This window comes from Megalops cyprinoides, chromosome 2 (assembly GCF_013368585.1).
Source record: "Megalops cyprinoides isolate fMegCyp1 chromosome 2, fMegCyp1.pri, whole genome shotgun sequence".
NCBI classification, from domain to species: Eukaryota; Metazoa; Chordata; class Actinopteri; order Elopiformes; family Megalopidae; genus Megalops; species Megalops cyprinoides.
The window spans coordinates 21,448,636-21,472,298 of record NC_050584.1 but is presented as its reverse complement, the minus strand read 5'-3'; the positions used below and the strand labels follow the sequence as shown (position 1 = coordinate 21,472,298).

Genomic DNA, 23,663 nt, shown 5'->3' with positions numbered 1-23,663 from the left:
GTTACAACTGTATCCACTTACACAGCTAGATATGTTCTGAGGCAACTGCGGGTTAAGTACCTTGGCCAAGGGTAAAACAGCAGAATCCCAGTAGGGAATCAAATCAGCAACCTTTCAGTTACAAGTCCTGTTCCTTACCACTATGCCACGCTGCTGTCCCGATTCTTTATAGATTCTTAATATGCCCAATTCTTAACTGACTGTATCAAACTCCCCTTGAAAGTGCACATTTATTTGATGGGGACATCAAAATTTCACTTCAGCACTTAAAAGAATATCTCAGTGCATATCAGAAGAGAACAATGATTTAAATCTAGCCTTTATGGCTCAGAAAATCTACCTTCCACATGGTACACTGCATACTAGCTGACACTGTTACCAAAAGATAAACAATACATGACAGGTAGAGGCTACTGTGCAAGCCAATTCACATCTCCCCTCTCATTACTGTGTGACACCTAAAACTGCACTCCCCATGAGCAGATGACACCGCCTGACTATTCCAACATGGCATCGGCTGAAAAACACTGCAACTACAGACAGACACACTTCCTCATAAAACTGTCACAGCATTAGATTTAATTGTAATAAACGTGTGTCAAAAAAAGGCCATATGTCTCAAATACCTGCATGGCTGAAAAAATTCAGAGTTATGATTCTGGGGAAAAAAGTAAGGAGAACACAAGAAAGCAATGAAATCGAATCTTGTTCTCCTCTGTTGTGGGTTAGCTATGCTGACACCACCGTGACTGCCCTGACTAATTCTCTGAGTCTGTTTCCTACAGCAAGGCCTTTCACTGTAGAGGCAGGTTTCAGCACACAAAATTGCTCCACACATTTATTCCGACATCTTTCTCACTTGAATTCTTGCAAAACAACACATGCCAAAATCAAAGGAAAACAGAAATGATGTTTGAATGCAAGATTGCGAATGCTTTCCGTCATCTATTGACATTAAACACAGCCCTTTGGGTTTGACACTGTGGTTCATTTACTGTGTCCCTGTGTGATCTTCAAAAAATGTGCACCCATATTAAGGTTCCCTGCTTGTCACTTTCTTTGAGTGTCACCACAGCTTTTGGAGCAGGTAGTACCACATGCTCATGTTTTTATTCGGCCTTGTTCACCGACGGGCAAAAATAGTGAATATGAATATGTGATATGAATATGACATGTAACGTAACCAGCCATCTGTTGTTACTATGTCATATTGTAGATAATGAATACCACAGAACCTAATACTACAGAAAATATCCCTGTGTTGAGATCAATAAGTGTTTTTGCCTTTTCAATCTTTTTTATCTTCAAAATGTGTATATGAAAGTTTGATTAACAAGGTTACTTTCCAGCAGTAACCCAACTGAAAAACTACTTAAGAGATGCTGGTCTGCCTTTGTCAGAAAAGAGAGCAGTTAAATTGTCTGGAAAAGTAAAAATTGGCCAAGACCAAATTCCCACTGCATGACCTCAAAGATATTTCTTTTAATAGGTATGAATAAACCAGGGATCCAAGTTTGAAAAATATCAGAGCAAGATAATAAAGCACAGCATGACAGCTGGCTGTGCACAGTCCTGAAAGCTATTTAAATCTCTCTGCCCATCAACCGTAATAAATACACTGACAATAAAGCATTATGGCAGAGTAACGCAGTGTAATTCTCAGCACGGTTCAGATTCTGACACCATAGGTCTGCTTTCCCTCCTTCAGTGATCCCTCTTCTGAGGGGGAACAAATTTACAGCAGACTTATTTTACAAACTACTCTTCCTCAAATTAAATGTTAATACTGCTACATTAGTGTCACGCGGCATCAAGTCAGCTTGCCCGTGAAACAGTAGGGGATTTCCAGGGCACTCTCTGCACTGTACCGTGCTGTTCCGGTTCGGTGCAGGGACTTACCGAAGAAGTCAGCGAACGGGTCTCGGCCCCCGAAGAATTCCCTGAAGACGTCCTCTGGGTTGCGGAATGTGAAGCCACCAAAGTCGCCGTTATGGTAGTGTCCTGCATCGCGGGGAGAGGTGGAAAGTTTTCGGTTGAGGAACCCGGACCATCAAAACTGACCTATGCCAGAACTCATGAATATTTAAATATGATTCAATAATTCACTTCTGCTAAAGAACAGGAGGAAGAAGGACATGCAAGATGCCTAATCACCACAATTGGCTTTGAGGAAGGGCAGGTAGTCACGCCTTCCCACTGAGTGGAACAGCCTGTATTTTTAACATTACGTGCCTTTCTGTAAGCAACTAAGTTAGACCTGAATTCTCATGTGAACTGACTACCCATTCAATTAAGGTATTCAAATAAGTAAAGGATTCCCAGCAATAATTAGAACAACTTTGCATTTTCCTCATTCAGGGATTAAAATGGTTGCCAAGCCATTAAGGAATCTTTTGGAATGGCAACAACTGGGACACAACAAGTTCCTTGCATGCAATAGGTTTGAGTGCATACTGTACGAGCAAAAGCCCCTTCCTTTCAGCTAGACAGGATCACTTCATTAGCACATGCCCACACTGGGATCCATCAGCACCAACTGTTCACAGCCCATAATGGCTTTGACTAGTAAAACAGGGCAACCTACCTCCACCTCCGTTTCCAGTTAAGCCTTCTTTACCGTATCTATCATATGTGTCCCGTTTGTTGGCTGCAAGGCAAGGGAAAAACAGGATTAGACCCCTGAAAAAAAGGAGTGGATTATATATTCAACTGTGCCCTCCTCCCATGAGAAAGCCAGAGAGGGAAGACACAGACAGCGGCCTGCTGATACCCATTAATGATTGCAGGTTAATGAGGTGAACTTCAGTTCACTGCCTTCCAGGCTCTCATGTGTCAACCATTACCTCAGGACACCACTGGCAAACATTACAGACCAAGTTCACACACTGTACTGATACACAGAGTGTAATTAAATGACAGGGTGTGCTGCAAGCAAAATACAGCTAGAAAAAAAAAACAACCCAATTTACTTTAACATATAAAAGAGATCATTGGATGATGAGGAGAATCATAATCAAAGGTAGCCCTTCTCTGAGAGAACGCCACCTTGAAGGGAATTGTGCAAGGAGAGGACATCACACACTCAGCATGTGCAAATTCCACAGGAAGTCCACCCGTCAAATAAACCACTGACGGAACATAAAATTTATATGGACTCATTTCAAAACGCAGGAATACGTAGAGGACATTGTGTCCTTTACAATACCAAGAGATATTATTGGGTAATATTCATAACCTGAGGAGCAATGGAGAAAAGAGACAGTGAACATTATTCACTTTTCCAGATTTCCCAGCTATCCCGGATTGTATGTATTAGCTGGGATGTCTCCTTCCCAATATAAATTGTTGTTAAGGTACTATATCGTATACAGTGTATTATGTAAAATGGCTTCTAATACAGAATTGCAGTTCATGTTTTTTGTTCCAGTTTTACTTTTTTGTGTACACAAAAAGTGGCTGAACCACTACAAGTATGCCTATTTTGTTTCAATATAACCAACATAAAATGCAAAGATTTTAATCTCCCCAATGTAGGAAATATATTCAATTTTCATTTAAAATCTTCATTTTAAATGCATCTTCTTAATACATTAGCTATTGTTTCTGACATGATGGAAAGCGCACGCAATAGTCAGTATGTAGCAAAATTTAAAAAACAGTTGAACAAACATATTTAACAACGGCGCATATGGCAACTCAAGACTTCAATAAAAGTCACTTTTCCTTCTAATGTATTTCTCATACACAGGATTAAACAGCCACCTACTGCTATACCACCAAGCCGTTTCAACATTACATTTGGAAAAGATCTCCTGTGCCTTTTACTCTGGATACGTGTAACAACTTTTTCTTCATGATTCTGATTCTGATTAAGATACTCATCCATGACTGGAGTTATACGTTAAGCTAGAAATGAAATAAAGAATTAACTAAAAAAAAAAAACTTGAAGCTGTGAATGTGAGCTACAAGGAGATAGGCCTCACTTTCAGGTCTGGGAAGCTGTTCCTCTCATCTGTGCACCTTGAGCCGAGGATTACAGAACGCTGACCATGGCACCTCTAGGAGAGGACATTGATCGTAACCCACGGTAAACAAGGCCCCCTCCCCTCCTGATGCTGACAATGCTCTGACACAGCTGTCAGACACACCTTGCGGGTGTCGTCATCTCTACACGGAGGCACCCGCTCCTGAACAGCAGGTCAACCTGGCAACCTGTCTACTTCATTCAGGCCTGGATCCAGTCCACATCTGCCATTATGTACAAAACTACATGTGAGCCTTCCTTTATCCATCACCAACACAGCCTGGCACATTCAGCAATAGACAAAATGGATGACAAAAGCATGATTGTAGGGCTGCTCGATTATGGCAAAAATCATAATCACGATTATTTTGGTCAATACTGAGATCACAATTATTTAACACGATTACTCATTAACTTTGGAACCATCATGCATTTATTGAACTTTTAACTTTTTTTTTTTTTTACTTTTAACCCTTTCGCACGTAACTCATTTTATGCTATGTAGTGAGCGCGTTACATTACATGGTTCGTACATGTTTTCTTTATTAAGCTTCTCATAGTTTTCACCGCTGAATTTGCTATATTTTTTTACGTTAAATTGCTGTTGAATTTTTCCAATCTCATGTTCTAATCGCACCAGTTTTAGCATACACGCTACATGGCAAATCAAACCGGTGTGATCGTACGTGCAAAAGGGTTAACAGTGGATTTTCTCGAACTTTAAATATAATTCAACTGAAAAACAAATTAAAAAATAAACATAAAAAGAAAATGAGATAATTAAAATAAATATTAAATTGTGTATATAGATACATTTCAATAAATAATGCGGCATATTAATCATTTTATCTTGATTATCTTGTTTTAATAATCATTGGAAGCCAAAATCATAACTGAAAATAAAATTCAATTAATCACCCAGCCCTACATGCTTGTATTGAAAAAAACAACTGCATTTAATTAGTAAGACCTAGTCAGACTAATTCAGACCTAGAAGCAGCTGTTAGTTAGTTAAGGAAGCATCCAGGTCTCTCTCTCATGTCATGTTTCATGTTTCGGTTCTTTTTTTGGTTGTTTTGCCTGATTTTGACACCGCTTGTCACAAAAGCAATGAGAAGGCTAGTACAATCAAACGGCAATGTGTTGATAACATGTCAGAGTATGGTTGCTCTCCACATTGCAACATGTTGCCAAGTCTGAATCTGTGTCTCTCAGACACCTGGGGCAACTACCTAAATCATTACTGTAGTGATTACATGGAGTGTATGCATAATATTGAGCAATACTGTATATGCTTAAAGGAATATGCACAGGTTGACTCATATCCTGTACAAATGCCACACTTGCTCCAATAAGTTCCACAAAGTTCCAAACTGAAGTCTGCATATTACTCAGAGCAAGGGGAACTCCACCGTCTTTTGGTGGCAATCCACGAACAGCGTCATCGGCTCCAGTTCCTGGGTGAGCACATGCACTTGAACAAATGCTAACAGTCACTATTGCTTTCAGTTCACAGGCCAACACTGACATTTAGAAATGTACCAAAAACACAGCTGCATTCCTTTTTTGGTCACACCAAATTCTTTCTGTTCAGAAAGAACAGGCCAAAAAATGTGTTAACCTCAACATGTCTAAACATCACAAATTCAAGCTACCCAAGTCAGGAACTGCAGTGCAAATGGGCAGATTAGCATACAACAGAGATGCTAACTTAACCCCCCCACCCCCCCACCCAGCCCAGCATCGCCTAGTGCAAAATCACTGGAGCGCCTTTGTTACGGCGATGCCAGCAGCTCTGTGCATGTGACACTAAGATGGCATCGATTGCCGCAGGACACGTCACGTAGCTCGCAGGCAGCAGGGTCAGGTTCCAGACATCCGCCATCAATCGACACCACCGCTCTGACAAGGAAGCCTTGCTTTTGTGCCCGGAGGCAGCAAAAAAAAAGGGTGGAGATTACGACAGCAGGCCACTTGATCCAGAGCAAGTCAATCTGAGAGACCAAATCTGTAACGGGAATCTCTGCCGCTGGCCCTGTTGCAACCTACCTCGCGAATAAACACTTCAGCGAGAGCCTTCCAAAGTTTTCTCAAGTAAAAACTTGTTTTTGGTGCATGCCAAAATGTTTTGAAAAAGCAACGCTGCTGGTAACCCGCTTTTACCCAATACAGTTCCCTGCCATGGATGCGTTTAGATGCATTTACATTACATTACCATGTTATCCATTTATACAGCTGGATATTCACTGAGGCAAGGAGAATCAAACCAGCAATGTTTCAGCTACAAGCCCTTACCACTATGCTATACTGCCGCCCTATACCGCCGCCATTTAGATGCGTTTCAATGCGTTTCGATGTATGTTGTGATCTAGCCTCAGCGAAGGAAACCAGAACTGATCTCTCACCTCCAGTGAGGCATGACACTTATCCAGCACTTACTAGAACTTGCGAGATCTCTCCTTTTGTTATGAACGACAACACACAACCAAATGACAATAGGTGCACTCACACTGGAATCCAATGTAACCGGAGAAGCAACAGCTTCTCTGCTGACTCACTGGGGCAGCGTTCCGCTGCACCCATCCCGCCTGATCACGCACGAACGAGAGCGTCTACAGCCCTGGATTAGCACCCATTCAGCAAAACCTGACCCTCAAATTCAAGACCTGCTGCGTGATTAGAGCAAAAGGTCACAGATAGAGGGCGCTGTAGAGTTTACGTATGGCTTTTTTTGGACAGCACTTATTTAGGCATTGAAACTTTAGGCAATGTTACGTTATTGATGTTTTTACTGTAGCATGTCCCCTGTATTTTTACTATAAGTGTGCTTTTTACTGTACTGTGTGTTTTTTGTATGGAAATGTACTGTGTGTTTTTTGTATGGACACTTTACTTTTAATTCTAGTTGCGTGCGTTCTATGGCGTTTTGCATTTGGCCTTGTCGTATCGTCTTGCAGGTCTTACCACCGTAGTCGATGTCTCTGGGTAAGAACATCTGCTAAGTGAATCAATGTAAATGTAAACCTGTGAATTACAAATTATTATCATTTATCATCACTATTTATTTACTTAGCAGACACGGTTTTCGAGAGAGGCTTACAAGGCCACTGTGGCAAGACACGCACACACAGCGCGTACCAAAAGAGCAGCAAGAACAAGGGCATGTGACACATCAGGGCCAAAGCATCAGACTGAAAAAGTATTTACTGTTAATGCATACAACCAAAGCGGTTAAAACCATCCACCAAGTGCTTAAACTGACTCTGAACCACTATGAAAGAAAACAATCCCCTCCTCATAGCATGGATATAGCACTTAACAATGAATCACAAGAGCAACATAAACATTAACATACTCAGAGCGCCTAACAACGATCTCATGTTACAACACTGAGAATCAATGGGCTCTTACCATCTGAGAGAACTTCATATGCTTCAGAAAGTTCTTTGAATTTCCTCTCTGCCTCCTCCTTGTTGTCTGGGTTTTTGTCTGGATGCCACTTCAGTGCCAGTTTTCTGTACCTGGAGGAGATGCGCACAAACATGAACACACCCACGCAGAGGATCATGGGACTGGAACATGCTGGGGAGGAAGCTATCGTAGGCAGTGGTGTAAGCTTGAGGTGAAAGGTAGGACAGTTTGAACATCAAGATACAGTATGTCAGTCATCAAGATTTGTGAGATTTTAGTGTATGCCTAAAGTGTGCACAGAAAGGGTGAACAGCTCCTTCATATGTATTGGTTTCAGAGCTTCATAGAGTTTGCCACAACGCCTTCTCAACACCCTCTGGCTGCTTCCAGATAAGAAGGGCACAGATAATGGGAGTCCTTGTGCACATATGTGGTGGGTTACAGCTAGAGTTATGCTGACACACAGTGACTGGAGAAGAACATTCTGTAGCTTTGGGTGGCTACATTTCTTTAATGTTATCGAATGAAGGCAGTATCCTAGATAATTTATTCTGCTTTTTTTTTCTCTCCATACTGAAAGGGTAGACTACACCAAGCTGAAGTCCCCCTCTGTGTTCTTCACCACAGGTTTATGGTTTATTACAATAGTGCCTCTTGCCCACTGGATAAGCAGTCACTTTTCTGGAATGCAATATTTCATTTTTACTGTAACGCAACACGGCATCTTGCTGATCCAGCTGAAAACAGGTAAAGGGCCACATACAGTGAAGACCTGTATACAATGTCACTCTCCCCGGGCTTAAGCCACCCAGGAAGACAGCGCATCACTGAAAAGCATGTATTGATGCTGCTGTCGTGTGTTCTAGTCGGGCTCCTCTGATGACACGCCCTGTTGCCTTGGTGCTCATGTATCCAAATTTCCCTAGATGGCCTGCCCTATTTTGAATGCTAGCATGGCTCATGGCGTAGTGAACAGTTGAGGACCCAGAGCACCTTTACCCGCGGCAACAGGGGTCGTTTGCATCCAAAGGGAGGTAGGCTAAGAGACTGCAACAGCGGGGCCTGGAGGGTGGGGTGGGGAGGGGGGCCTGCAGCCTGTGGATGCTAAACAATGGGAGCTTTTCTCTGGGCCGCTGTAGTCTGGGGCTGTTTCTGCTGCATAAGCGCTTTGCCTGAGCCCAGCGACAGCAGACAAGGGAGGGGGGCGGGTCACTGACCTGACTCGGGATCTGTCAAAGGGTATGCAGAGGCAGGATTTACACTCCTCTGTCTCTACACGCCAGCACATCAGCAGAATAAGACCACTGATCCTGCACATAAACCTCCTTTCAATCCTCCCCCCTGCCCAAAAAAAAAATGCTACACGTCTTTTTCTTTCACGGTCAAATGAATGACATTCTAAGAGAGTCGGCAAAACTTGCCACTACGCCCCCCCCCCCCCCCCCCAAACACCCCCTTTTGTGAATGCACCAAACGCGCACAAAAGGTGCTGTCCCATCTCCAGGAGGGGGGATACACAGCGACAGCTAACGTGAGCGCGATAAAACCTACCAATTACAGTCATTAAAGACATACCCCTGACACCTTGGGGGCAGGAGAGCTTCATTGGGCTAAGCCCCAGGTGAGGCAGAAGTGATCATTAGGCTTGAGTCCCCAGCAGAGCCCCTAATGACATGTGTTTAAATAGAGACAGATCCCTAAATGGGGGGGAGGGGGGTGATTTAACCTTCACGGCTTGTATTCCTCCGTGACCTTTGAAAAGAAACACTGTGGAAAAAGTAAAAAGCAAACAGAAACAGAGCCAGCATTTGAGGACCGTGTCATCTTCACATAATCACTTCCTGTCAAGTTGAGAAGGCTGAGACTAATAACACAGGGCACAGTGTAAGAACAGGCCTTACTGGGTCATGAAATTAAGTGTTCTATAGTTCACAGTCTGAGAGTATTAAGTAAAATAAAGATACACATTGTACGTAAACAACACTTACGTAAGGCCTACTCAGCTGAGCTAGAGATGGAAAAAAAGCGTTCCGGCATCAGCCGTTCATTTATGCGGTGGATATAATTAGCCCATTACATCCTTCGCAACCTCGGCGGACATTGTTTAAAAATAGACGTCCCGGCTCACGGGGAGCACTCACGCTTTTTTAATGTCCTCCTGCGATGCGTTCCTCTGCACTCCCAGGATCTCGTAGTACTCCACCATGGTGCCGCGGAGCCTCTGAGCCTAACGCCTGTGATGCGGGTCGAACCTGCGGGCGGGGGAGGGGAGAGAGAGAGCGCGGTCGCGGTCAGAAAGCACAGCAGAGCCTCCCTTTGCCAAACGCTGTGGTGTAGGACCGCCGTGTGAACGCCCCTTCAGTGCGCTGTGATAATTCGGGAGGTGGCAATGCTGTACCATAGGGGGGGAGGAGGGAGGAGGGAGAAGGGAGGAGGGGGTGCTGATATCAGACGTAACATTACATAATCGCAGGCGGCCTCGTGAGAAACTCCGAAACAGAAAACATCTAACACCTAACGTCTTTAACCTCCGTGGGGGGACAGCTGTCTGTTCTAGGCAATCTGCGGCTGTCACATACTGGAGTGGACAGCAAGAGGACTCCACTCCACATGACTGTGGTGATTTACGAAACATCAGCCACTCGTTTCACCCATATGGTGTAGTGATACTGGAACAGTCAGCTTACAAATGCAAATTTTGGCTAAACAGAGAGGTAAAAGGGACAGCAAAGACGGAAAGCCCGCTGGGACATTGATAATAAGATGTTATGATGAGGGTCACTGTGTTAATTGAAAAAGTGCGATTAAAGTGTGCTGATGTCCTCCCCCTGCAGGGGAATGTAACCGTATCATTACTGTGGGGAGGGGGGGGGGGGGGGGGCATCTGTAGCTGGAGGTGACTTCACGTGTAGTACTCTTAGGAGCACAGTTGGGTGGAGGGATATGCAAAGTGCCTAACAAACTGGCCCGAGGCACTTTTCCCACGCTGTGGTTTTGATCACATTCGAGTCACACTCACAAGACAATGCTATGTAGTGCGGCACCTGGAAGAACAAGATATTCTATGGACAAACTGCCATTTGCATTTAATGCAAGGGAACTGTCAAAATTTCACTGCACCTAAGAACATAGGCAGTTACAGCAAAAATGGGTTACTGTCAATGACTGAGACCAGAGACTCGAGACTATGAGATTACATACAGATTAACATTTAAAAAACACAAATGATAGTAAGTACCTCACTTCAGAGTTTTGCTTTTGATGATAATATAAGCATAATGTATAGGTTTAGAAATATGAATGGACGCATGAATAGAATTGTAGAATGAGAACTATTATTTGTACTGAACAACCGCCTTAAAGATTTGAACAATGTTTGGTCTAACTGGACCACAACAACTAATAAACAAAGTGTGAAAACACTCATGCATATTCTCAGTCCAAATCAGACATCTGAAATTTGGACCAGTTACGTCTGCAGTAAGGAGAACCATGCATTTCAGTACTTTCAGGACAGTACTGATAGAGGCATTTCTCACGGCTGCCCCAATCAAAAGTTTGGTCCCAAAACCACAGCCTAGTTGGGCTATCTGTTTCAGTTCTGCTCCTGAAAAGCTGACAAGAAATGGTCATGGATAATTTGCTGCCTCAAGGACCACAGTGACTGGGATACTAACATGCAAATCTGCAACTCAATGACAAACACCTAAATTAAAACCACACAGTCCTCTTGAAAGTTGTGAGTAAAGTTTGGACCATATGGAGGGCAGCTATGAGGTTAAGAGCAGATTAAACTGTAGAGCGGGATGACCAATCAGTGCAGAGAATTTCCTTAACCTCAGGGTCAGCGGCTTAAAATGTGGAGTTGGATGACCAATCAGTGCTGAGAAATTTACTCCAATTTAGGATTGGCAGAGCTACAGGGGATTTTCCCAATCCTGATCAAACCCACACTAGAATGATTTCATCCCAGGATACTGCAGATATAAATCAATCAAACTGTACATTTCTGCACCAAAGCAGTATTTCTGTTTCAGAAAATTACAGATCCATGTCACTTTTCAAAGTCTTCAGTTTTAAATCTACACTACTCAAGCTATTATTTTTGTATCAATTAAAAACGTACACAAAAAATGAAAATCTGTACAGTGTGCTCCCTTTGCAAGCATAATCCGAAATCACATCAGTTACATATCTTGCAAAGGTCTGACCCTTCACTCAACAAAATAGGCCACGGTATGAGTACATCACCACCATCTGAGCCAAAATCCACTACTCCACACAAGACAAGCATGTAATGTAATGTAAATGAAGCCATTTCATGGACCGGGAGCACAAAGAGAAAGAAAACAAATACCACAGAATGTCTGACAGACGAATCTAAACCAAACCTGCTGCGTTGTGCAAGACCAGAGCTCACTCACCATGTCCTGGAAAAATGAACTATTCAGCACTTATCACATGACAACACAGTACGCAGCTAGAATCTTTCCACAGAATTTCATTTGTTGCTGAACGCCCTTTCAGAAGGGCTTGCGCGTCCATACATGTCACGCTGGCAGCACTAAACCGAGCTGTGAGGAGAGCAGCACACCGCCTTTATTGGCCGTTTCATTTTCCACCAAAATCACACAGCAGAAGATTCCATCCCCGGTGCTTTTGTACCATTTTACTGTACAGTCTCAGAGGAGACGGTGGTTTGGACAACGCAGTGTATACTCGGAGATGCAATCCTGTTTACTTGTAACCATAAACAGATCACTTTTTCCTGCTGGTCGTGTCCTGAATGACTCGCAGATGACCCACAGATTCCAGATTTGTAATTGTTAAATTATGATTAAACACAATGACAGTAGTTGCACACCTTAGTTAAATACCTATCACTTTAAGGATGCAGCTATCAGCAAAGCAGCCACAATGTAATAATTTTGCTATGGAAAAACATAAGGGGTTGGGCGGAATATGTCCACGGGGATCTATTTGCGTACTGACACATCAAACAGCTATGCAGCCCTTTGAGTCAAATGTCAGAAGTGAGATCATAGATCTACCTTAATGCAAGAGCCCAGCAGGGCCAATAAGTAAATAGTCATTTATTCCACAGTTACCACTTAACGTATGACTGGCTGAAAAAATAAGTTCTGATAAAAGTCATTAAGTGTTCGGAAATGACCCTCAGCGTCCTTGATAGCTAGGTCTCTGTCTCTGTAAATGAGCGTAGCCATGTAATGGGAGATGGTCACGGCCAGAAGTGCCCTCCAAATAGAAGTCACCCTTTCCCAGAGGTCTTTCAGAAGGCTCCAACAGCCTACATGCACAAGTGCACAAAATAATGCACCTCACTGGTTATGTCAGTCATCTCCAGAGTCCCAAGAATGGCCTGTTATTATGACCTCTTGAACTGCATATGATTTCTAACATGTGGTTAATGGAAGACAGCTTGGGTGTCTAAAAACAAAAAGAGAACTAAACCACAGTAATACAGATATGACCCAGGAACGGCAGTGTAGCACAGTGGTAAGGAGCAGGGCTTGTAACCATAAGGTTGCTGGTTCCATTCCACCACTGGAGCAATGATTCAAGGTACTTAACCCAGCATTGCCTCAGTAAATATCCAGAGCAACATGTAAAAAATTGGAACATATGTAAGTCGCCCTGAATAAGAGTGTCTGCTTAATGCCAGTACTGTAACATAATGTAATCAATGAGTAACACAGTGAACAATGCACATGGCGCGCTCATTACAAACAAGCTGCAAAGTACCTTCATTGTGCTGAAAAATTAAGTGCTCCCACTCTCTCTCTTTTACAGAGGCAGATTTAGCAAAAGCACTTAGATTTAACCTGAGCTATCTCTGCTTCAGTTCACTTTGAACAAAGTGATACTTATCACTGCAAATGGTTTGGGGTATGCCCTGCTAACATCATCATGGTACCATGGTGGATGGACCCAGATGGCAGGTTCCTTTCAACAGATTTACATATTAGTCTTAAATGATGTCTGACATCAAATACATCGGCTACACTGAATTTATAAAAAACAATGTTGCAATGGAATGATCAAATGCATAAACCATTCTACCTCCATATCTACGAAAACCAATATTAAGAACTTAATAGCTTGTGACTAGCTACCTGAAGATAATGCCAGAAGAAATGGTGTAATCTATCTAAAAAAACACCAAACACTGATGCAGTGTGAGTGAATATAAGCACCATCATACTGCAGACAGTATCTGTCAGAACATAGTATTAACTCTCCGTGTTTCTACCACTACTCTACAGCTCCCTGTCCCACTGAAACAGTCTTTTCAGTTAACTTTCATAGTGTGGAACTGTAAGATGTCAGCCTACAAAAACAACAACTACAACCACGGCACACAGACACCCGAGGTCACTGACAAGGCCCATAACTTGAACTTAAATGTGACATGCCCTCTGCCAGGCGACACTCGCATAAACAAACACACTAACTAATTTAAAAAAAAAAACCCACAGCGATCGGTTACCAGTTCCACTGGGAGTTGAGTTGTATCCTGTCTGTTTGCTATTTATATCTCCAGTGCCCTTTGCGGTTGGTGAGAAGTGGCAAGGCTACGTGCTGCTCCTGGTTGGCACTGCCCACCACCACCCCCAGCAGCATGGCACAGTCTCCTCTCTGTTCCCCGGGCTAAGGACCCCCCCCCCCCGGCTGACAGGTCATAAACCAGATGTGAACGGTGCGCTGGACCACGTTCACAGCGGTTTGGCCCTTTTCACCATGGTCATAACGGGCCTCAGCCTCTTGTCAGAGAAAACAGCAGAAGGGCTGAGCGTGGCCTGTGAAGGGCTCCTAGTGCGTGTGGGCCTCGGGATGAATGTCATTGATGCCGTAAGGACGCCATGTGGCGCAAAGGGCCATGCTCCTCGAGATGGGAGAATCCAGCATGGGAGAATCAACATGCAGTCCTTACATATGTAACAGAACATACAACCTACTGGTGTTTGTGTAAACAAGATGCTAGAGTGGCCAGCAGAAATGTCACAAAACACACGCTTAACTCTACAGAATGTTTCAAGTGTAGACAACAACCGCCTTTTTTAAAAATCACAATTTGCCTTCCAATGACAGATTATGTCCACCTTATAAAGAGGATCAATAAATGTATTAGACCAACTTTGCAGGTGCCACATCAATCAATCTGAGCATTATACAGCTTGAATGTTACTTTATACAATTCACAATACTATCACCATTCAGACACATGAAAAAGCAGAAAAAGACAGCCATATCTGAAATATAATTAAACAATAATCTCGTGTTATATCAGCTCATGTGTTGTGCCATCATGTTTGCCAGTCGTCACAGGCCAATGACAGCAGCTACAGTAGGAAAACACCTCTGCCCTCGCCGCACTCAAGGTGAACTTGAGGAAAAGGCAGACTTCTTGCTGACGGTTGCTAGGCAACTGATTGGCGAGTCAGAGACAAGGTAACGAGGAAAGGGACCTTCACAACTGATCAAGTGCTTACAGTCAGCAGGGGCCAAAGGAGCAGGAGAAACACTGTATGAGAGTAATGACCGTTTGTATCTCCTCTGTTCAGAACCAGGTCCGCCTGCTAGAGACAGCTCGTCCACAGAGGACTGGAAAGCAGAATCACTGCGGTGCTCATTCGAGGCAATAATACAAACTCCATAATGCTTTCATGGTTTGGAACATTAATCTTCATTTCCATTTCACAACAGAATCCATTATCTCAATGAAGCGGATGCCCCAGCACTGAGAGACAAGTAAAAAAAATCCTAATTAATAACATAGGCATTAAATGGTTAAACCAAAGCAAGTTCGTTGGACAAATGAAGAAAAATTGAAACTAAGGCTCAGTGAACAGGGTTAGGTAATGTGAAGATTGGGCAAATCAAAAACCAATGAAAATAAACAAAAAAAAATTCTGCAACCCAATTCCCAAGAATTTTCATGAAAATGACAATTTGTAATGCAAAACTCATATGCAAACCAAAAAATCTTTTCCATGTCTGTTGTGCATAGAACATATGTCCTTGATGTATAAAATAAGTGTGCGTGATCACTCAGGCTTCATGAGACCGCAGCTGATCCAGCAAACACCTTTTTATAACACTGAGGTTCAAAAACATAACTAAAATATGAAGTACTGTTTCAATACTAGGCCCAAACAGTCTCTGCTTCATTCATACATTGAATACACTGTTCATTTGCTCCGTGAGGGTGACACTTGTGACAAAAAAGACACCTCTCTCCTATGGCAGTTTCTTAATCCCACTAAAGAAATATGAGTTTCAAAGTAACAGGAGCCTGGTATGGCATTTCAATACGTAAATCACGCCATAGATCCTATGCTAACAGAGCCATTCCTGTCCTATAGGTTTTCTAAAAGTTCAAAGGGATCACAAATATACATGCAGGACGTCAATTCTTATTTTCCCCACAGCTAAGGTTAAGGTGCGTGAACTAAACACAGGCTGAGACCTACAGCCCAGTTTCAAATGGCAGTCAACTGAACAAACTGTTCAATATGTACATCCAATGAGGGGATGAACTTCCTGCATCAATGTTAAATATCACATAAGCTTACATTATAATACAATGGCCTCCAAACTGCTGGTACGTGAATACTTATGATGACTTTCAACAGAAACATATGTGTAGTGTTGGCACTATTACAATGTACATATTTCCACATATAGTGCACACTTTTTCCCTTTCACATTCCAGATAAAGCCTACAAAGGACTGTAACAGATGTGTGTATATGCTAGAGCTAGAGTCGATTTCGTAATGTGAAGGTTCAAAGCAAAACTAAAAAAACAAGCTCAAAAGAGTGTGGTTGCAAAAGTAATTAAATACAAATTAATTGCAAGCTAGTACAAACAGCTCTAGCTAACCTCATCTACATGACAGACAGGACAGTAAGGCTTCAGTAACCTCATGATGGATACAGCTACCATGGGCTGTCAATCACTGACTTGAGTGAATAAATATAAACATGTTTTTCTCCACAGCAAAACACTATAATTGATTCAAACCAACAAGTCTCGCATAACTTTTGGTGGCTCAACCCATTGTGGGGTTCAGGAGGCCTCGCTTTCCTATCACTGGCTTAGGGGAGCATCAGCACAGGAACACAAGGGGATGGTGGGACAAAGCCATCATCTACCACACAACACCATCCCAAGACGGTTCTCATTAATTGTGGCAGATGTTCCTGAGGACGAATCAGAATCATCTCCACAGAAACGATGAACTGAAGGCAGCCTGAGCAGCGCACACACCGCTACAATACTGGCAGAACCTGGCAATGCCTTGTGGGCAGCAGCATAGTGGGAAGGTGCAGGGCTCGTAACTGAGAGGTTGCTGGTTCCAATCTCCGCTAGGGTTCTGCTGTTGTGCCCTTGGGCAAGGGTATTGCCATAGTAAATATCCAGCCATAAAAATGGGTAAAATATGAAAATTGTAACCTATGTAAGCCACTCTGGACAAGAGCCTTTGCTAAATGCCAATAATGTACTGTAATGCCCTTCTCTGAAATTCTGTCCCATCGACCGCCTTCAGGTTAGGTGCAGCCCATTTAATTGCAAAGGGTTGGAAGCAGCTAAAAAAGGAAACATTAAATACGCCTGCTGGTTGAAAAAAAAAAAAACGCTACACTTCCTGTGCGGACTGCAGGCAGTGATCATCACAATGAGATTTACGGCGTTGAATGGCGTTTTAGGGGAAACCAGAGTAGACCTGAGCCTGAGGAATTATCAACACTTTCAGCACACTACGACTGACACAAAGGCCTGTCACATTATTCATGGCCTCAATCGCATCTGTGTAACCTACTTTTGTCACACGACACGTGGCAAACAGTTACATTATTCATTTCCAACTGAAGAGAGTTTTCTCCCTTTTTGTGGGAATGCTGATGCTGCCTACATTCAGGTAAGCACATAAGAGACACAAGAGGTGTTAAGATTACACTCTTCCCTCTGGTCTAGGCCACTTTGGCCACTTTGCCAGTTTGGAACACCTTGTGTTTTTCTGAGTACTTGCAACTTGGCAATTGATCTCTAAAGCCCCCTGAAAACTAACCTTATTCGGGTCGTTAATCCAGTTTTAGCCTGGAAAAGGGACATTCCAGGCTAATGACATGAACCAGCCTTATCACATCATTCATTCCACTGTCTAAAGCATTTGGTTAAAGACAAAAGCAACATTTCTTTAATTTAAGTTGACAGTTCACTACATTTTATAATTGTTTTTACATTAGTTGATTAATCTGATGATTAGCCTCATAAAATCATTTAAGAATAAAGCATACCAGCAGTTTGGCCCTTATGACCAGAGGTCACTGCAATGGTTAACTGCTTTCAAGCAACAGCAATTTTACCAACAAAATCACATGCGGGAGTTTGTTTATGCTCACTAGGGGTCACATAAGCATGACTGGTGCAATTAACAGCTTTAAGCTGACGTTGCATTTTCCTTAACCAAACCAAAACAAACCATTTATGAAGTGTTCTAGTGTTAAGCAAGTCAGAACACTGACTTTAACCCTTTGGGTCCCAGGGGTATTTTGCCCCATTTTTGCTACTTTTACTTGTGTGCCTGTACAACCCTATCTGTCCAACTCATACACTAATACTGTCATTGTTTTCAGGAGACCCAGGGCTACACAATGAGCCCTCTTGTTCAACTCTAAGAAAGACTACCAGCCTAGGACAAGGCCTCAAACAGTAAAAAATTAGTCACGCCGATTGAAAAAAGAGGACATTATCTGGAATAAAAAGTTATTGAGTCATGGATCTTTGAAAAAACTTCACAAATTCAAAGTTCAATATCTCTTGAATGTTTATGCAAAGTCTCTTGTAAATCTCACTTACCACTGCAGTACACTGCTGGATTATACATATTGTGTGCCAGACGCATTTGGTGATTTTGGGGGGGGGGGGGGGGGGGGCGCAACACTAAGCGCATTTACTCAGGATTGGTTGGCACTAGCGAGGAACCACAGATATCGTTGCAATCTACGCAAACAGATCTATCAGGTAAGCATTGATTGGTTAGAATCGGTTGAGATACCACTGAGCTACATGCTATCAAATGTAAGTCATGTAGTTTGTTTATTTTGGGGTTTGGGGGGGGGGCGTCTACAACAACTTTTATATCTCCGGTTTGGTTTGGACTAGCGATGAAATTCTAGCGATGAAGATATCCGTAATCAGTGGAAATGACAGATTCAGAGGATACTTGAACCAACACTGTAGCTTGTGCAGTCGCTGAGATATTAATACTAATATTACTAATACTAATATTAAACCTGTCTGACCTACCGGTGGGTCAGTGGGACCCTTGGGGGTTAATGTCCACCGAAAGACAGACTGACAATTGGTATTTCAGCTATATTTGCACAGATTGTCACAGTTTTCCCTGTCAGTGTAACTGCTGACTTAAAATATCATTATCATGACATTATTTTAGTATGCTCTATATTTAAAGTTATATGCATATTAATAATCACTTACTGGTTTCAGTCTCTTAAGTTTGAAATTTAAGTTATTAAAGTAATTAAAACATCTCAACTGGATCAAAGCTTTAGCTGACTGATTTAGTCTAGTCATTTAGTCTATATCAGTCTGTTACTATACTGTATACTATAATGTGAGAAAAAAAAGTACTTCTTTCACAAAACCGAAACAAGACACTCAGCCCTTCAAATTCTTCAAATTTAACAACCTGTTATTCCACTTCATTTGAACAAACCGAGAGGCCTGAAATGTGTTGTTTTTATGCCATTAGCCATGTCACATCTTAAGGTGACCAGAGAGCATTTGTGTGCTGAGTAGACTGAAAAAGCCTAAGGTGACTCTTCCCCCAAGATCTTAGATAGCTGGGTCACAACCCCCTTCTCTGGTGAGAAAGCCGTAACTTTGTGTAGCTTACAAAACATTTTTCTTTAAAAATCGAAAAGCAATGCTATTGCAAATTCAAAAAAGGTTGCAAACACTGGCCCATGAAACAATCCTGTAGAATTATTCAAATGATCACATGCAAAGAAAAGAGAAGGGACCACAGCAGCAGAAGCTGACCACTTTAAGTTAGACTTATGATTTGAGAAATGCTAGACGGATCAGAGAGACTCTAGTTCTCTATCATGTCCAGCTTTGAGATGTCCTCATTCACAGCTTCCAGTGTATGCCTGAGGCCTTCTACTAGCTCTGAGGGAACCCTCTTGGGATAATATGTCCCAGATTAAAGCAGTGCATGACTACTGAATTCTAGACACACTTAAGTAGCAAGAATAACCTGGACTGTAATTGTGTGTCATGTTTCAAACAAGTTAAGATCACAACAGAAGGAATGTAGCAGCTGTGCAACAAGAAAAACAGAACATTAGCCAAACCGATACCATTGATAAACTCCCTAAGGCACATTTGCCACAGTGTACCCAATAAAGCAGGGAATCAAATGCAAAAATAGAACAAAATCATTACTCTGGCTGGCCTACTAAAGACCCAATAAGAACAGACACACACATAATCTGGCACATGGATACAAAAATAAAGGGTTACAACTGCGCCAACTGGATTTGGCAATGATCCATGCAAACAGAATGACTATTTTAGCTGAATAACAGCCAAATTAGCCATGTAAATGGCTAGTCAAGCATTTGGTTAACATGTTTCATTTTTTTCAGGTTTTCAGTTACTTGTCATCTATATTAGCTCAGTTCATAATATCATAACATTAATTATTAAAATCAACTGCAACATGCGATATTTGAAAAGCTAGCATTAAGTTAGGCTATCAACTGTGCAATGCTGAGACATGGTTGTATGATGTTGCTGCATTAGGGGCCCATCAAAATAATGGAAACTAGGAAGAAAACAGAACTAGCTTTACCGCTCAGAAGCATTTTTACTGCACTCTTAAAAGTTGATGTTTCTGTCAGCCTGGACCTGGACACCAGTTAGACAGCCATTATACCCACGTAATGATTGTAACCAGACACCCACTTGATAATATACATAATCCTAACTGAGTGAAACATGATTTAATGTGAATCAAGGTGCTACACTGGACTGGCAATATTAGGTATGACTCTTTAGTAGGTGCCAAATACCTACCTGCACACAAAATACATATTATGAGCTACAACATTCATGGCATATTGTATAAATATCTAATGAACAGTAATACAGCACAATAGACGTGGTAAGTATTATGCCTACACATTTCCAAGTACTGATCAAAAAGCATTCGCAATTAGTGAAATTGGTGAATCTGTGAGGCCATGATGCAAAAACAGTAAGAGGCCACAAGAAGAAAAACACATCAGCAACAAGAAAAAAAAACACAATGGACAGAAGTGACAGGAGTTTAAGGAGCTGTGACAACACATGAGCATGGCTCAGAAGGTATAACCACATCCTAAAGTGGTAACACACACTATGACAACCAGATTTCAGAGCTACTGCAATGTTGTCAACCCGGCTTCTGCAGAAATAAAGTCTGTGCGACAGGTACTCTCCCAGTGCACCCGCTTTCAAAAAAATCATGCTGTGTTAAAATAGGTTCCCAAGGGCCTCATCCGTTTTAAAAACATCATCAAATGAAAACGCAGCTGGGGTTTTACATGTGACTTTTTAATATCAGTTACTTAATATGTAATTAAAACTACAGTGTGGCTTAAAAAATTAATCACTCTAAATTTCCATTTTATCAAGGAAAATCCATTGGCATGCAGAAGTACTTATGTTTTACTGAAGTTCCGGAGTCCTACTCCTGTCTTTTTTCGAAGCTCTGCTAGACAGAATTCAGCTTCGAAAAAAAATCCTTTAGGGGCAGACAAAAACTGAAGGTACAGTCTTAAGTCAAATAAACAGGCCTCACAGGACCGGATAATGACACTTACAAAACAACCCAAAAGTTTAACATAGCTGTAATCTGAGTTACAGCCTGTTAGTCACCCATACATTGTGTGTTGTAACAACAGAATCAAAGTAAAGAAATAGGCCTACTTTTTCCAATCAACATTGACCAAGTAGCCCTCGTGATATCGAAAGTGCAGAATGGGTATACCTTCTGAGTGAGGGACAGAACAGCAATCTCTAGTTACAGAGGTTAGCTCAATTAAGGCTAAGGCTATCTGTTTGCCGTCAGGGATAGAATGCAGTCTGGTAATTTCTTACCTGCATTAAAGTCTAATTTACTTAAGTAAGAAGCGTAATCAGATGGCAAAAGCTCATCTATAGATGTACTCTGGTCATCTTCAGCCAAGAAGACACTCACTGGCTGTTCTGTAGGTAACAGCACTCTTTTTTGTATCTATAATCATATTGATAACAAAAAACAACTAGTAATATACAATTATATATGTAATATATGAAAGAAATATGAATTTACATATTCCTTCAACACCAGAAAAGCATGCACAAACTTTGAAAGTTTCACTTTCAACATGTGTCTCATGTCACACGTAAAGACCAGCTTCCCACCGATAACACAGGGGTGCTTGGGTCAGTGCAGTCTTTCGGTTGGCCACATCCTCTGCCGAAAAGTGAAAACAGCCACTGTTCTCTTCTGCACACAGTGCTCTCTTTTCACCATGTCTCTGTGATGCAGCAGGAAATATTCTGGAAGCATGCATGTGGACAGCCCATCCCAAATAGAACACCTTGGCCTGAAGCAGTGAGATTGCCTTACACGGCTGCTGATCTACCTGAATCTCACAGGACAACCTTTCGCCACGCTCTCTTTAACCCTCTATGTCTCCCCAGCCATGTAAAATGTTTTATAACCCCCCCCCTCCCCACATTCAACAACAAACACACCAGACTGGATCACTTCCCTTCATTTCCTGTTGTTTCTGAGTGTTGCTACATAACTAGTATCAGCCAGTTACCAAGCATGACTACCGCTTGATAGGGAATGCATTGATTACACGTCTTTATTTAAAAAAAAGCCATCAACTCGTTTCATTTCATAAATCCAAATCAGGAATGGGTTGTTGATTGTCTTTGGTTGAAGTACAACCAAGTACAACACCATTTCCATCAGCATGTGATGGCTATACTTTGTTTCTGACCTCCCAACACCTAAATTAGCTCACTTATCAGTTTTCTATGGTGAATAAGGTGTAATCTAACTATATATATAGCTTAGCCTGATGAAATGGCACAGCCTACTACTAAGGGAAACAGTATGTGCTAGTGTGCAAACCTGCCGAGTTAGAACTCGTGTTTTTAAAATGGCCAATAGTTAAAATGCTGAAGTCCAACATTGCCAAAAACTGAAGTTCGTCAGCCCTCAGTGGTACGCTACCATAGGAATGACAGCACTAGCATACAACACAATGTCCAATGTAACGGGTGGAATTAGCTATTTGGCTAGCATTGTCAGCACTGGTGCCCACCATACTTGCAGCCAAACATGGTACTATGCAGTCTTTTCCAAGATTCCATTTGCAAAACTGGACCAGCTGTACAGTTAATGTTCACACGGGCACGTCTTCGAAAACCAGTTCAAAGCAAGCAGCAACACGGTAGCTACAGCATCGTTACAATGACACACGGACAGCCAGTTACGGAGGGATGCCTATGCGGATTTTAAGGTTATGACACAATGAGCGTAAATATATCTTACGTTACAGTGACAGGGTCAGCAACCCATTTTTCTAAAAGATATACTCACCTTCCACACAAGCTGCCGAGAGCTCCCTTTCTTTCTTCAACTGGTCTCTTTAATTTCCTATAACTGCTATGTTATTTTTTTCCTCCTTCCCCTCTAGTTGTGTTTCGTACGGTGCGCGTCTCCGGAAATTCTCTGTATATTTGCCTGAGCTTGTCTCTGAGTGATCGCCCCGTCACTTCCTACAGAAACTGAAGGGGGAGGGGAGGAGGAGAATTTGTAAATGTTCTGGAAATTGCTAGCAGGCACCAGAACGAAACACGATGGAGGAACTGGATGGAACAGCGCCGCTTAAAGAACAATGAAGCAGTTAGCTTTCCGCTCGCTGCTTGGTGTTCATCGAGGTACATGGAGCAACCGTGATAACCGTACTCGTCATCTGTGGCTAAGATGTAAACTAGTGATCTGTCGGTCGCGAATGAATCGGCTCTATGAGCCGGCTCCCGTCTGAGAGCCGATTTCTTTTTTTTCTTTCTTTATTTCTTTTTTGTTAATTAGGCCTAATACAAGACAAAATAATAGGATGATCTTTTCGCC

General features: G+C 42.2%; 1 protein-coding gene across 2 annotated transcripts in view; it reads right to left on the bottom strand.

The window, feature by feature from the left end:
- dnajb6b (DnaJ heat shock protein family (Hsp40) member B6b) overlaps positions 1-23,663 on the bottom strand; it is a 42,925-nt gene extending 19,262 nt beyond the window's left edge. Inside the window, exons 1-5 of one of the 2 annotated variants that reach the window (XM_036517498.1) lie at positions 23,130-23,663; positions 9,578-9,688; positions 7,437-7,546; positions 2,585-2,647; positions 1,900-2,001 (exon numbers count right to left, since the gene is read on the bottom strand). In XM_036517498.1, coding sequence (XP_036373391.1) covers positions 1,900-2,001; positions 2,585-2,647; positions 7,437-7,546; positions 9,578-9,642 — 340 coding nt within the window. In that variant the 5' untranslated portion in view covers positions 9,643-9,688; positions 23,130-23,663. The remainder of the gene's footprint in view (positions 1-1,899; positions 2,002-2,584; positions 2,648-7,436; positions 7,547-9,577; positions 9,689-23,129) is intronic. The other variant, XM_036517489.1, reaches the window with a different exon arrangement.